The sequence below is a fragment of the Synchiropus splendidus genome, chromosome 4 (genome assembly GCF_027744825.2).
Source record: "Synchiropus splendidus isolate RoL2022-P1 chromosome 4, RoL_Sspl_1.0, whole genome shotgun sequence".
Lineage (NCBI taxonomy): Eukaryota > Metazoa > Chordata > Actinopteri > Syngnathiformes > Callionymidae > Synchiropus > Synchiropus splendidus.
The window spans coordinates 5,614,801-5,630,316 of record NC_071337.1 but is presented as its reverse complement, the minus strand read 5'-3'; the positions used below and the strand labels follow the sequence as shown (position 1 = coordinate 5,630,316).

Here is a 15,516-nt window from a genome sequence, read left to right as displayed (position 1 = left end):
GACTAAAAATGTACCAGTCTAATAAGTTGCCATGTTATTATTAGCTTTGATGGGGACAAAGTTGAAGGACTGGTCTTGTCTTAGTGCCACTCGCGCTCACATACCTGTCCCTGGACGTCCCATGATGATCTGTTTGCGTGGAGCCGGGTGGGGAGACTCTGCCGGCAGTATAAGCGGTAGCAGGGCAGTAGGTGTAGGGTGGCAGGCTACTGGCTGTTGAAGTGACCCTAGAGATGTCTCTTGGTGCCCCTCGGGTTTGCGCTCCTTGTCACCTGAACCAGATGCAGCCAGGACAGATCCAGCTGAGGTTGAGCCAATGGTGGTGGAGTCCGAAGGGGCAGCATGAGATGCCAGAGTTAGAGACTGAAAGAAAGGCATTTATTAATTCTGCACCAGAGGCAAAAAAAAAAAAAGTGTCACTTTCTTACCGAGCTAGATTTGACTAGAACAAGAGTGGATGTGGGGTTTCGCAGGAGAGCTGCTCCATTTGTGGCTCCATTGATTGGAACTGGGGCCTGTAGACCTGGTGGGGTAGCATGCTGGACACTGCTGTGCTCTCTGGACCGACTCCTCTCTCGCTTCCCGAGTGGGCCGTCTGAGAATTTAGCAAGTGGGACATCTGGATTGCGGACTATTACAGGAGAATCACGATGGGGAACAATACGACGGGGTGAAGGTTCCTGAGGCAGTGGCGATGGGGGGGTTGGGGAGACAAGCATGGGGGGTGGTGTAGATGCGGCAGAAGAGGATGGTCTGCTGGTGGCGCTGCGTGGTCGCGAGAAAGACAGTGATGAGGGTGTTGTTGGTTGACTCTGAGGGGAAAGAACTCGGAATGCAGCCGTATTATGGGCAAGATTGGGGTCACCACTTCCTGTGCCGACAAAATGTTGCTGCTCCTGTTTACACTGGTAATCGTGAACTGTCGCTAATGTGGAAAGAGTGTGGCTGTCTAGCTTTCTTTTGCTGGGGCTCATGGGTACTGTAAAAGTCAGATTGGTTTGGAAACTGGGTGCGATGCCAGACAAGTGGCGATCTCGCTCAGAACCTGGGGTTCCCATTTTGGTGCCACTTAACTGTCGATGGCGGCGTGGGGTCAGAGACGCAGGAGCCGTGATAGGGCTGAAATTGGCCGGGCGGAAGCAGAAGTGGGGAGAGGGAGAAGGTGAGGGAGTAGGAGAGAACGGTGACTGGTTGGAAATGGGAGAAAATGAAGGCGTCCCTGATCGGGAGCTTCCCAGCGACACAAGCATAGTGGCTGCCTCGCACTCATCAAAGTCAAAGCGAGAGATGTCCTGCGGAAGCAGAGACGGTAGAACCAGGCGGGGTCGAGAATCTCCTCCACGACTACTAGCCTCACTACTTTCCCGTGAGGTCTCATCCCAGTCGAACTCTGAGCTGGCTCTCCCACCACTTAGTCTGAGATCTGATGGGGTCAGGGTACCGGTGCTGCCTGCACCACCACGATCCCGCACTGCTCCACTGGCTTCCATTTCTTTGGTCCTCATTGAGAGATGTCGTGAGCAATATCCACGGCGCTGTGACTCCTTGGAGCAGCCCTCCCTAGAGCAAAGTCTCCTCCACTGTTTACCATTGAACTTTTTGCGGATTCCAGTTGGCGTGCACACCACATCCCCTTTTTTATACTTCTGCTGAGCAGCAGTGAGAGGAGTGCGCGATCGTGAAGAAGAGGAGGAGGTCGAACCGGATCCGGAACCGTTATTACCACCATGTCCCCCAGCAGATGAGCTTCCTAAAACCTTCTCATTTCTTGATGAAGATGTTGAAGAAGAGGAGATGGGAGGAAGCGGAGGGAGCTGTGGTGTGGAAATTACAGTGGTACCACCTGCTGAGTCAAGTCCAAGCAGTACAGGCGAAGGAGGAGGGTGTGTATTTAAGGACAGGTGCGCTGGGGAAATCCCAATGCTTCGAACTGGCCGGTGAGGGTTGAGGTAGCTAGGTGGGGGCTTTGAAACAATATGGCGATGTTGTGGAAGTGCCATTGGTTTGGCCCCAGGTATGATTGTCCCCATAGGGACCATGTTAAATTGGGACACTTCTCTGTCTTCTTCTGGTGTAAGTGGCATGTACGAATGGTGGTGATGCTGCTGCTGCTGCATTGCACTAGTCTCCCTTTCCCGTTCCATCTCTCTCTCCAGTTTCCTCTGGGTGTCTCTTTCAATTTCCCACTCCCTTCCCGGAGCAAGGTTAAGGACTGAGGCCTGGGTTACAGGAGAGGTAATGATGGAGCCAGTAGAGGAAACAGCCACTACGCCTGGAAAGGAAATTCCCCTTCCCAACATAGCTGCTACTCCTGGCATCATTCCCTGGCTCAAACGACACACCTCCTGTTCCACATCCATTTCTTCCCTGTCTTCCTGCTCTCTCTTTTTGTTGATATCCGCCTCCTCTCCGTCCCTTCCAAATCCGGTTGGCAGATCTAAGTCCCAAGGTGGCACGAGGAGCCGGAGTGTTTGACGGGACACCCACACTGCCTGGGTGGCACTGGCAACACCTCTTCCTTCTTCCTTTTCACTCACAGAGGAATGTCTTTCTTCAGACAAGAGGACACGGTAACGATTTGCAACTGCAGGATGAGTATCCACTTGGGTCACCACGCCTTCCCTGTACCATGGTCCTTCACAGCCTTCGTTGCTGAATGGTACGCAAACATGGGTGCCAATCGGAATTGGTTGTACACCTGGAGGTGGTGCATCAAGAATAATATCGACGACCCCTGGGGGACTGTTGTGTCTATATGGAAAGCGGCACAGAGTCTTCTCACCATTCAATTGCACCTCCAGGCTGCCGTATTCACCGCTGACTTTACGAACCACCCCAGCTCGAAACACCAAGTTTAAACTCCTCTCATTTCTCCTGTCTCCGTTCTCACTCCTGGTCATTGGCTGACGGGCGAGAACACGCTGATTTTTAAGCCCTTTGGCAAGGGCATCAGCAAGTGTTTCAGGTAGATGCGAAGATAGATGAGTGGAGATAGTAGTCTGTGCATCACCAACTACCTCTAAATCTGCTGAGTGCTCGCTGGCAGTGTCTGTTGAAGAGCAACGGGGCAAGGGGCTGGGAGACACTCGCTCTCCACCACTCACACCATCAACTTCCCCTGGGTTTCCTCTGTCCCCGCCCAGCGATAGAGTGGGAGGTCCAGGTGAGCTGTCCTGAGATACCAGCATGCCAGGAGCCATGTGGTGAAGATTAACTAAGTTATTATTCTGACTGCTACTGTCAGGGTTAGAGACACTAGTGGGACTTGCAGAACCAGTTGACCCTGTGTTAAATGCCCCACTCAGTAGCGGAGGGGGTGTGCTGGATGACGGATGACTAGCATGAGTTGAGCAGTGTTCAGACGTGTACTTCTTCTTGGGAACCCGCGCTTTAAAGGTGGCTGTTTTCCGACTGGAGCTTGGGTTTGGGCTGTTGCTGGCGCTCGGTGTACTACTGTTACTGCAGCTGCTACCACCACTGTCACTGTGGCTGCCACCACTCAAAACCAACAGCCTTGGTCTGTCATCTGATGGTGGCACGATTTTACTGGATTCAACAAGTATCCCAGAAAGTCCATCCCTGCCTGGGCCGTCTCCATCAGTGTCCGCAGCCCTGATTGGCTCCACGTGGGACGAGTGAAAACCAGACGAGAAAGAGGAGGTGGTATGGCTTTGAGGAGATCTGCATTGATCCCTCTCTCTGTTCTCATCAGAGTCTCTCTTCTCTCCTCCTTCTGTCGCATCGCCTGCGCCACGTCGCTTCCCCCCTTTTGCCCGCGTTGAGGGGGGGGAGCGCCGGCCCTGCTTTTTTATCGGCTTCATCTTTTCATCTAGTTATTCCTTGTTCCAAATAAGATTTTATATTTATTCCAAAGATCTTCGCTTGCACGTCTCCCGCCGCCTTGTTTTCCTTTTATCCCTTGAAATCCTTTCGGCTTATCTTCAGCCTCTGCCAGGACCACTGTTAGTCATTCTGTCTTCACCAAGTTGTGCGATTCTCCACCTTATTTAAGACAATCTGAAAGAGAAAAAAAGAGAGACCAATGGTTACCTTCGTGGAATAGATTAGGTATCAACTAAGCGTTTGTCAAACAAGAAGATAAAATTAGCTGCCTTATATAATGAGCACAAGACCACACTACACAGGTTGCTACTGTTTATCCCTGATCCCTAGTCACTGCGCTTCTGACTCAGTGAGTCTTAAAAGTAAACCGGCACCTGGAGGAGAAAGAAGAAACAAGCTGTGTCTGTTTTCAGCCATAACTACATGAGGACAAAATATGAAGATCAACCGTAAGAAAAAAAAAACAGATGTAGTTAGTATTTTGATAGCTGTAACATTTGTAAACAAGTATGAAACTACTGCTATTTTTTCCCTCCTGCACAGAAAAAGTGCTGTCATGAGTCACATATGGCTCAGACTTCATGGGCAGGGACCTTCTCCCAGAAGGACGTGCCCGTAGCACCTGACCATGGAGGCAAGCTCAACTTGCTCATTCAGATTAGCATTAGCTAAGGGCTCAAGATTACGCAGTTTCTCACCCTCTGGAGGATAAAGACGCCCAGCGGAGTAAATGGCTTCCAGCCAATCTTGTTCTCTCGATCCTCAACACTTGACTTCAAAACCAACTTGTGGACGCCATCTTGCACCAAAATAGAAGTGTCTTTTAACATTTTGCTGCCACCCTCAGATTAACTCTCTTTATTTTAATCCAAATTGCAGTTGTAGAGCAGCATGTTTTACAAAAGTCCACCTTCTAAAAAAGCCCATTGAGTGGTGCAATATTCCCAGGCTAGGATGATGATGTCATCTGCACCTGACAGTGGGACATGCCCACAAGGCCTTAAAAGGTAAGGGACCATTTGACCTAACACCACTCACTAGTTTGTTCATGCTCTGCTAGATTAAGAACAATCTAACCAACACCCTCCCTATTTGTGGTCATGAAGCAGAGCCCCATTCATTCAAAGAATGTTCCTCACTCGGACATGTTCTGGATTGTGAGTCTCAACTCAAGTTCAGATGTGAGTCTCAACTTCTTTAAGTTCAGATAACAACCAAGTTAAGTAGTCACTGCTCCCACCTTGAGGAAGAAACACTTTTTACAATCATTTGCAAATGAGATTAAAAATTAATGTGTGGTACAAACAGGTTCTACTCACATTAAACAAGGGCTGCTGCTTCCACACCATACTTTATCAAACTGCAATGTAGCTGAGCAACATGTAGCTTTAGTACTCTCCATGGAAATAGTGAGGAGCAGTTTGTTATTTGCCCGGACAAGCCTTCCTGCACTCACACACGCGCTGCTTTTTTGGCGGAGGCAGCATAGGCGGGGGAATTCCTTCTTTACTCACACGCTAAAACCCTCCCTGACTCTCTCTCTCTCTCTCACACACACACACACACACACACAGTCTTTCACTCTCTCTCTCTCTCTCCCTCTGAGGCGACCTTTATCTTGTATTTGAAAGCAGACTTGATCCACCCCAACAAACTCCACTTCCTGTGGAGGACCATTACCTAACCATGTTACTTTTTATTCTTAAATCTCTTTTTTGAGTAGCATGCCTTCATTTATATCTCCTTCCCACATTCATCTCTTTTCTCGCACAACTCTCTCTCTCATATCTTTCTCGCTCCACTCTTAATCTGGGTCCTGGTTCGTGCTTCAGTCATCGAGAATAGCAGACTTGTTTGGAATGATTGTTATTCCGCACCAGAGTCATTCAGTTCTGCTCTTTGCCACGACAGAGTCATTCAGAAAACCCCTCTCTGACCACCAGACTCATTCACTGCACGTCTGCCATTTTAAAAGCAAAGCAAAACAGATGGATGTTCTGGAAGCAGGACTGCCGTTCGCTTTGTTTGCTGTGAGACTGATACATGTGGCACTTGCCGCGGGATGTGTGCCTCCGCGGAGCAATGACGACTAGACCAAGTTCAGAAGAAGCGGAGGAAATTAAACATTCAGACAAGCTCACCTCAGAAAGCCACAACTGACTCTTGACTCACTGATCGGTTTGCGGTTGCAAAACTGCCATGACATTCACTCCTCACTTCGCCTTACTAAACAGAATAATTCGCATTCTGCCTCGACTTGGTCGTCTATTTCGGGGAGGGCAACATGTGTGTCAAAAGCACCAGCAATGCGACCTTTGTGCGTGAGAATGACAGAGCAATATAGAGGAATAAATACAAAATAAAACAGTGAAAAACTGACGGCAGAGACAGAGGCAGCTCATTACATCAGTCCCTGTTTACAAAATGTCAACACCAAGATTAAGAGAAGACACCCAAGAAACAAAGTTTCGTTTCCATTTTCCACATAAACCAGTGTTCTGATCTGACTAGAGATAGGTTGCTGTGTGCAGAAGCAGCAATGAGGACCAAGCATAAGGTGTTTCCCCTGCGTTGGCAGCGTGACGTTAAGTGGCACTTTTACGTTAGTGCTAAGGACAACGGTTGAAATATCTTTAAATTCCCAGAAGACGGAAGGCAGGACGTCAACTATACAAAGCACCCAGAGAGTGTAGGCCTTGGCCAAGCAGCTCATTTACCCTATGTTTGTTATTAGTCAATTAGCTCATTGGGACAGCAGGGGGCAGTAGCGTTGCTGAACTGGCCTGCACAAACCAGTAGGTACCGGGCGGGAAATTCGGCCAAGCGTGAACTGTATTTGGGTGGAACATGTGTTTGGGGGAAATTGCGCAGAGGGAAGCAAACCTGGAAGCAACCACAAGCCCACGACACAGACTGCGTCCCCTCCTTCGTAAAAACAACAAATGATAAACGCTTGTTGGAGATGTTCTGAAAACAAATCACAGTGGATTAGAGTATAACAAAAATAAGTCACGCTCAAAGTGCAACTGGCCAAACAGAATTCCCCCAAAATAGTATTGTTGTGTGTTGCTAACCTTCAGTTACTTTTGGTCTTTTCTCCAGAATAATCTTGCAACTGCTGCAACAGATACATTTTCTTGAAAATTAAGATTTTAATTTCCTTTGTCACTCCTGCGATTGCAGTTCTGTCAGTGTGGTCCTAGCATATGGACGGTAGATGTTCCCACTTCTTCTCTGCTCCTCCTCATCAGGAGGTTATTTCTGATGCAGTTAAAGTGCCAAGATCCGCAGACTGGTTTCACAATGTACTATTGAATACAACTTGCCTGCCGCACTCTTTAGGCAATTCATAACGCTCGCTTTAACAGATTGTCACGTTGATAGACTCACATTCCTAAACTGTGAGGCTCAACACACTTCTCTCGGGTCGGCTCAAGTCTGCTATTACTGTGGTTACACTCCATCTCTACAGTGCTTTCGGGTCACTGGTATTTATCTACAAAACATCTCGGCAAAACAAAGAGCAACTGAATAAGAACTTAAGTAAAAGAACTGCCTTTCAAAGCTACCTTGACCAACACTGATGGTATCTACCCTCTATCGTCATTAGACGTATGATCGACATCAGGACTGAGAAAAACAACACACACTCGCAGACAATCATCTGCATTCCAAGACCAGCGCCTGCAGCTTTAAGACCGTGCCACTCAGCGTGTGAGGACACCATTTAAAGCCGATAAGTCATCATATCACAACGGCCATAAAATCATTTGGCAGTGGCCCAGTTGCTCTGTCACGACGGCAGTACGTTACGTGTGTTTACTCACTAGTGCAACAGCTGGTGTCAGAGTCATGGCCCTTATGATAAGCGCCTCGACAAATACCTGATGCAACTTGCAGCTCTCGGTGTGAAACAGAGCAGAGGAGCCATATGGCAGCTATAGTAGGCATGAGGCTCCTATATTACTGGTCACAGTGGAGCGTTCTGCCTATCAGACACACTCGTAGCACGAGGTTACAAGTTTGCTGTTTGTACAACAGTGTTTACCCTCCCGCAGTGTGACATGTACTCATAGTAGCTGTGACTCCAAGGCAGGCTTGAGCTAACTTCAGTATGAGCTTGAAACTCACTACCTCCACCGAGGAGCTTTCGACGGCGTCGGTTTGTCTGTCTGTCTTCAAAATAACTGGAAAAGTTACGGACGGATTTGGATGAAATTTTTGGGAAATATGTGAAGTGGGACAAGGGTCAAATGACTCAATTTCGAGAGTCAGGATCCAGGAATTTGTACTTCATAAACTGTGTACGTGACTCAAAGTACATGTTCATGTCCCCTCCGCCCCCCTTTATAAGCATGTGCCGAAATAGCTCAGTTGGGAGAGCGTTAGACTGAAGATCTAAAGGTCCCTGGTTCGATCCCGGGTTTCGGCAGCCACTTGGGTTCCCTTTTAAATATTATTTTTTAAGAATACTGTCGTTGGGCGGTACGGAAGCTGCTTGGAAGAGGTTTGCCCTCTCTGAGTGCTTTTCAAGTTTAAAACACAGTAGTTTTCGCTCAACTATTGCACAGTGCAGCCACTTCTTTTTCAAAACGTGTGAAGAGCCAGAGAAGACATCACCGAAAACCAGGCAGCTGCCACTCCAGCCGACAACATGGTCTCCAACCTTCACCCACCTGACTCCTCCACGCTCACGTTCGCTCACGAGTTTATGGCCGTATTCCAGGGCTGGAATGAAACTGATTGGAAAATCAAGAGCTTTGCCTCCTGGCTAAGCTTCTTTTCATTCACCACAGCGCAGCAGAGTGGACCGACTCGCACTCCGATCAATCATCTCTGCTCCCTCGCAAACACGCAGCTCGTGTGAAAAACAAAACAAAAAACATTTAAGAGAAGAAAAAAGCCAACAGCATCACATCATCTGCAAAACAATTTGACCCTCGATATACAAAACTATAAATCCACTTCTGAGCTACAGAAAGAGCCACGATAGTTGCTATTTAACTAAGATATATCACTCAAATATTACCAAAAACATTAGGTTTTTTTTTTTTACTTCAATGCGAGTTGCTTACTCAGCAATTTTCCCAGGCCGTCTTTAGACACAGAACTGAAAAGAAGTGCTTGTAAGGCGAGGAAAACCTGGACAGTCCGACTAGACAACCAGGAGGCACCGGCTGTGGGTCTGTGACAAGTTACCATGATGTTTACAATAGTCCTTCTTCTTCTGTCACCACCTCTAGTCAGCCTCCTCAGCCGTCGCCCACCTCGATCATCCTCCCTGATCACACCTGTCCTCTCTTTGTGTCCATCTCAACTGTCTTCCTACTACAAAACGACCAGAAGCCAAGCCTCCGCTACTCCAACACATGAAGGACTTATAAACTTCATGTCAGAAGCCAGGTTCCCTCCAAATGGCTTGACTTGACGCATCAGTAGACAACCATAGCCAAACTAGTTAGCATCACCCAGAAGAGCCTTCCTTCCTATCCGGCATTCCTTGTTGTAAATGTTGAACTCCACATGGTGCTCAAGTGGCGCATCATAAGGCTGCTCCGTTCTTTTCAGTACCGCCATTTCAATTCCAAACTGTGCTTCTAGTCTGACGCCATCTCCAAGACCATCTGATGTTCGGTTCAATATCATATTTCACACAGAAAAACCCCCAACTAATAACAATATCAGAAAAGTCGATGTGCATCTGTTCACCACAGTCACATCGACAGATTCGAACTTTGCATATTACCTTAAAGCGAAGGACTCCATATATCACTCACCCTGGCTCTGGACTACACCCTCATTTAAATAAATAAAAACAGCACTGGTTGTTAGTGAGAAGAGGAAACAACACCCTTCACAGCAGTAAAGAACTTTTTTGTGAGTGTTCTCCAGTTCTGGAATGAGCCACAAAAACAAGCCAGTTTCTTGGACGACCCTGAAATGGAACGTCTCCGCACTGATCCACAAAAACACAACTCCATACTACGCAAGTGGGGAGCAATGAAGCAGGTTCAGCTCCTGACGAATCACAGCGGCAGGCTATATGGTCTACTCTCGGATGGGGTCGAAAAGCGACTTTTATAGTCAAGTTCTGTCAACAAAGTTTGTGATGTTTCACCCTGTTGTGCACTTCCACGGAGCAAAGAGGCCTGTGTACGTCATATCTGGGGTCAGACGCGTCCGTTTGAGCGGTTGTGGCCCGGTGATGGGGACCTCAGGACTCGACCCGCAACATCATTTCAGCCATTCCCATTGTGAGCTTCTAAGAAACAAGGTTGGAGACGCCCAAATGGGGCACCACCACCAGGACGTCTACAGAGAGGAGGAAGACCACAGAAGGAGCGGGAAACCTCCATAGTAATATGACAAAGACAAGCGGCGTCTGGCAGCAGGAGAAGATATGAGGAACTCAATAAGCATAAAGACGATGAAGACGCTTAAATAAAGAATGTGTCTGACCCAGAAGCCACAGCGGAGACGAGGAGGCCGGAGCACAAGACTAGACAAACACATGTGGCAACCACGTTCACTGACACAACCTTTATGAGATTAGCAATGTGAAATATAGCGCAGAAAAAAAGGAATCTAAAACATAATCTCACACATCTCCATCTGTTCATGTTGAGAAACACAACCTGAGGGTTTTTATCCAGGTGAGTTAACTCCCATGAGCCGCCTCCTTTAACACGTGTTTCCAGGTGATGTATATTTATGCAGTTGTGATGGGGCACTGGAGGGAGGTGAGAATGCCAACACAGCCACTTAAGACATGATTTATCTGCATTATTATCTCGCTTACGCCGTCAGCTCCTCGGGGTATAAATCTAGAGCCATTATTACACGTGTTATTACATCAATTCGACGTGTTGTCGTGCAGACAGCCTGAGTGGTGCACTGACACTGAAGTATGTCTCGGTGCTGACCGGCCTGACAAACACTCTGTGTGCTGCCCAACAGCAGAGCGGTTGTTAACTTTGCACGCAGAACTGGAGCAGGGGATGTCGTCATCCCCGGTCGAGCTGGATGGTGGAAGCCCTTGTAGTAGCGAGTACTACCAGAGTGACACCGCAGGCAGGGGCCTCGGCTTGACGCGAGGCCGACTCCCGCCGCCCCCATCACCGGGCCACAGCCGCTCCAACGGACGCGTCTGACCCCGGATAGCACGCACACAGGCCTCTGCGCTCCGCGGAAGTGCACGGCAGGGCGAAACGTCACAAACTTTGATGACACAACTGCGCTGGAAAAGTGGCTTCTCGGCCCCATCCGACAGTGACAGCTGCCCGGGGACGAAGCTAAGGCTGCCGGGGGAACTTTGCACGGCTCGCGCGTCGTCGTCGTCAAGTCGCTCCAAGTGTTGGAGAAGAGTGTCGGGAGACAAACTAGGCCCTCGGAGGGCGACACACAGCCGACCGGAGGAGCTGCGCGGCTGGAAAAGAGGAAGAAAAGACACTTGTTTTCGCAAGTCTAGCGACACTCGCGTGGCGTCTCCTCGGTTTTCTAGTGGAAAAGTTTCCAGCACCGCTCCCTTTTTTCTTCTTCCTCCCCGCGCGAGCCACTCCAGCCGCCCGCGGGCCGGACACCGAGCGCCACACGCCCCGCGCGCTCCTTCCCTCCGAGCCCGGGGATGGCAGCGGCGTCAGCGGCCGGGACAGACACAACATGCCCACTGCAGTGCTGCAGGAGGGAGAGCGGAGCTCGGCTTCTACTCACGGCAGCAGCGAGACGAACAGCCCGGTGCGCCGCTCCGCCGAGTCCGCAGCGTGACACAGGGCAGGGCCGTCCACAGGTCCGCGGCTGGGACTCAGCCTCCGCGCATGTTTCTCTCGGCAGAGCAACTTAAGGAAGGAAAACTCCTGCCCTGTACATTCTACACTACATTCGCAAAATGGTGAATGAAGCCCAAAGCCTTGACAACCAGTCGGGCCAGCGAATGGCAGCGCGCGGACGAGTACAGTAGCCAATGGCAAAGCGAGGATGCGAGCGAGGGGCGGGGCTTCGCCGCAAAGTAAATTTGATGGACGGCGCGTCGCGGCCAATCCAAGTGTGGGAAAACACAGAACAGCTGTTGGGTGAGGGAGGCTGCAGCAACCAATCAGAGGCCTCGGTGGGCGTATCCGCCACACGCACTAAACTAGTCAGCTCCACCTGGAGTAGAAGAAGCTACTGATCTCATGACGTGCGGTTCAGTGGGAAGGTCCTGAGAGCGGCCTCCGTTTACCTGCTGCCTCACCCTGAATCACGCATGGACCCAATGATCAAGTGTCGAGATAGACATGTACAAATGGATCAGAATAGAATTTATCGCCATGGTCAGTGGGGGGTTCACCAACTGGGAAAGTGCTCCGAAATGAAGTGCTATTAATAAAATAAAATTAAATTAAATTAAATTAAATTAAATAACAAAGGCTGATCCCAAATGTAACAGTCTGATGGCTGGGGGGAAGAAGCTGCTCCTGTGACGGGAGGTTCTGGTCAGTTTGGTTAAACATGTGAGAGTGTACGGATAAGTCACTCTCAATCAAATGGACTCTTTAATAACAAGAGTAATAATAATAATCATTTCCTTTATCAGCATCTCTAATATTGCACATTTCTTAAGAGAAAATTCCTCATATACTGTTTATACTTGGCAAATAAAGAGGTTTCTGATTTATTAGTGGGGAAATTCAAGCATCTATATAACAACTCTATTATCGGTGCAGAGCTGGCTGAAACAAAACAAGATAATATCTCTAGAGATACAGTCACAGAATGTGTTATCACATGGGTGAGAGCAGCCAACCCAGGTCATGTCAAACGTCTGGTCCGGGGGCCGATTTGGTGACCCAAATCCAGTTTCATATTGCCCTCATCAAATGTTTGGTTGCTGAAAAACTCTAAATAAAGAAGGACGTCAGAGCTATTCGAAGAAACCTTCAAGTTGCGCCACCAACTGTGATGCATGTAGTGCAATACAAACCTTTTTATGACGAAGATGAGTTTGGTCTGTCCTGGTTTTGTAAACTATGTTATTACCTGTTGGAAAGGACAGTTAGAGGGTCCAAAACAATGTACTATATGGACCTCAGGTTTTGTGTGAGTTACCTATATTGTCAGGCAAACCTGCATATAAAGAAGCCACTCCATTCAACACAACCTTTCACAGTGTATGATCCAAATAAAATAAATTAAACCCCCTAAAAACAGATACCAAATACTCCACACAATGCAAGTGATACATACACAATTTTTGCATGTACCTTTGCTACACTAAATAAAGTTGGAACATGTCTTAGTTTGGTAACTCACATATGACATGGAATAAATTCATTACAATTTTCTGACTTGTGTGTTAACTGATGGAACATACACTATTTTATCCCCGGGAAGGCAACAAGTCTCAGGTGCAGTCAAGTCAGCACACTTGTTTATTCCACTTTGTGGGGGACAAATTCTTGACAAAACACACTTGACTTGACATTTGGCTGGTCCCCACAAGGTTAAGCCTCAGTTTGAGGATGGTGACCTCAATATAACTGGGTCATTATAATTGGGTTTCAGAGTCCTGGTTAAGGTGAGTCATGTGTTTGGGGTGGTGAGAGGCTGGGGAAAGGGTTATGGCATTAAGGAAACTCACAATGTCCCCACAAGGATAGCAATACAAGTGTGTGCAAAGCAGCCACTTAGTGTGATGTTCCAGCTCATGTGTTTTGAACTGAGACAGCTGGTTGGTCTCTTCACCTCCTCAAAGTTATTGCACCTTATAAGCTAAATAAACACTGTGTTCAAAGACAAACTTAAAAATGAAATGGTATTTATATAGAAATAAAGACGCAGAATTGTAAACACCAACGACTGCGAGAATAATTTGTCTCACTCATAGATGAAAATGAAAAAGTTTATTTCAACCAAAAATAAAACATACAGCAACAACTCCATCTCCACTGGATCTGATGGATCGAAATTTGATTATTTCGGCCCCCTTTTTAAATGTATTTTCCTTTCTCGTCGTCAGCTTTCAGGTGTGTTTTCTAAGTTTGATTTCCAGAGTCCTGTCAGTGAACTTGACGCCACAGCTGATGCTGCTCACTTCAAGAATAGGAGTGAATAATTCACCACTTCGATCGCGTCATTTCACTTCTCTCGCCTATAGTTTCGACTTCAGATTGTTTCGGAACAGATAATTTCCTGCTCAAAACGACGACAATCGGTAAAACCACGTGTTGATCCTAGTTTCAAAAAGAGAAAAGCACTCACAACGCTCGCCTCTCTATCAACCAATCAACGAATCGCTTCTGAGGTTGCGCCCGCCCTTCAGCCAATGCGAGCGGTCCTCTCTGCGCTCTACGTCACCATGCTAGAATGCTATTGGCTGAGGCGGGCCAGGTCTGCAGGCCAATGACCGCGTGCTGCGGTGAGGTCATCGCGCTTGTTGCCATCAGCTCAGCCAAACAGGAAGAGCGCGCGCGCGTCCGGAGAGTGACCCACATAACTGGGGGCCCCTGTTGTGTGGCTCCTTCACAGGTGTTTCACACCCGTGAATTAGGATTCAGACGCGAACGCCATCGCCATCGCCATGCCACGGTGTGTGTGTGTGTGTAGTGTTATGAGGCGGAACACGCGCTTTCTGTAGCGCCCAGGCGCAGATGGCGAGTTTGGCTGGATCGGCTTCGGTCCGGGAATAAATACCAACACACACGCGCGCGCGCTCCTAATAGCTGGACTCAGCTTCAGAGCGGTAACACGCCTGGGCGTTACATAAGCCGCGCGTGGACTCGGGCACGCGCGCACACACAACAGCAGTAGAGTGTGTGTGAGGGTTTCTGCAGGCAGGTGCGGGGGGTGGTTTGGGGGGAGTCCCCCAGCGACACTTCTGAGACGCGGAGAAGCGCCGCAGCTGCTCAGTGGCCACAGTGTCAGTGAATGTAGGGCGAGTCTGGCGAAGCACGCAACTGTGGAGAGGCGCCTTCATGAGGAGGGTGGGGGGGAGGTGGTGGTGGGGCGGGGGTTCCCGAAAACCTTCTGCGCCAGGTAGCTCAAACATGCGCGGGGCCAAGACAGTATTAACATACGGTGCATAACTGCATAGTAATACGCGCGTTTTAAATGGTTTTTAGCAGTGTTTATTTCATCCTTGAACATTCGTTTCTTTATTTTGTGTCCGTTTGCGTGTCTTATTGACCATGACATGTCGGTCCGCACCACGTTGCTGCTCGAATGTGTCGTGAGAGACGTCGCCTGTCAATGAGCAACGCGGCTCTCAGAGGGATTAGAACCCGCGAGTTCTGAGAAGGAGGAGGAGGAGGCGCGGAGCCGCCGCTGATCCCGCTCACTAAACACATTAGAGCCACTTAATCTGCCCGAGAGCTCGAGCCGCACTCTCACCTGGGAGGGTGTGTGCGCGCGCGCGCGCGCTCCTGGGATAGATGCGCCGGCGGGGAGCGGCTTTTGGACACGCACCTGCGTGTTTAAGCCTCGATTGGAGGATTACAACTTGGAAATATCTGCGGCAATATAGTCGAGTTAAGTTTGGTCTGGATCCCGGTGAAGGTTAGGCTCTTGTTTCGATGTTTGGATGGATTATTCTTTAGAAAAATGACAAAAAACGTCACATTTTATTTCATATCTCTGACTTTGCAGTCACATGACAATCGTTGATCAATGGCTCGTAACCGTTTACGTTGCTGCAGGGCA

The 15,516-nt window shown here is 48.7% G+C and overlaps 1 protein-coding gene and 1 non-coding gene across 2 annotated transcripts in view; one reads left to right on the top strand and one right to left on the bottom strand.

The window, feature by feature from the left end:
• Window positions 1–11,757, bottom strand: part of cica (capicua transcriptional repressor a) — a 35,990-nt gene extending 24,233 nt beyond the window's left edge. Inside the window, exons 1-3 of the mRNA XM_053863892.1 lie at window positions 11,554–11,757; window positions 429–4,017; window positions 105–363 (exon numbers count right to left, since the gene is read on the bottom strand). Of these exons, the coding sequence (XP_053719867.1) occupies window positions 105–363; window positions 429–3,821 (3,652 nt within the window). The 5' untranslated portion in view covers window positions 3,822–4,017; window positions 11,554–11,757. The remainder of the gene's footprint in view (window positions 1–104; window positions 364–428; window positions 4,018–11,553) is intronic.
• Window positions 8,203–8,275, top strand: trnaf-gaa (transfer RNA phenylalanine (anticodon GAA)). Its single transcript has one exon. It is a non-coding gene; the product is annotated as a tRNA-Phe (tRNA).
• Window positions 11,758–15,516: the final 3,759 nt, after the last annotated feature.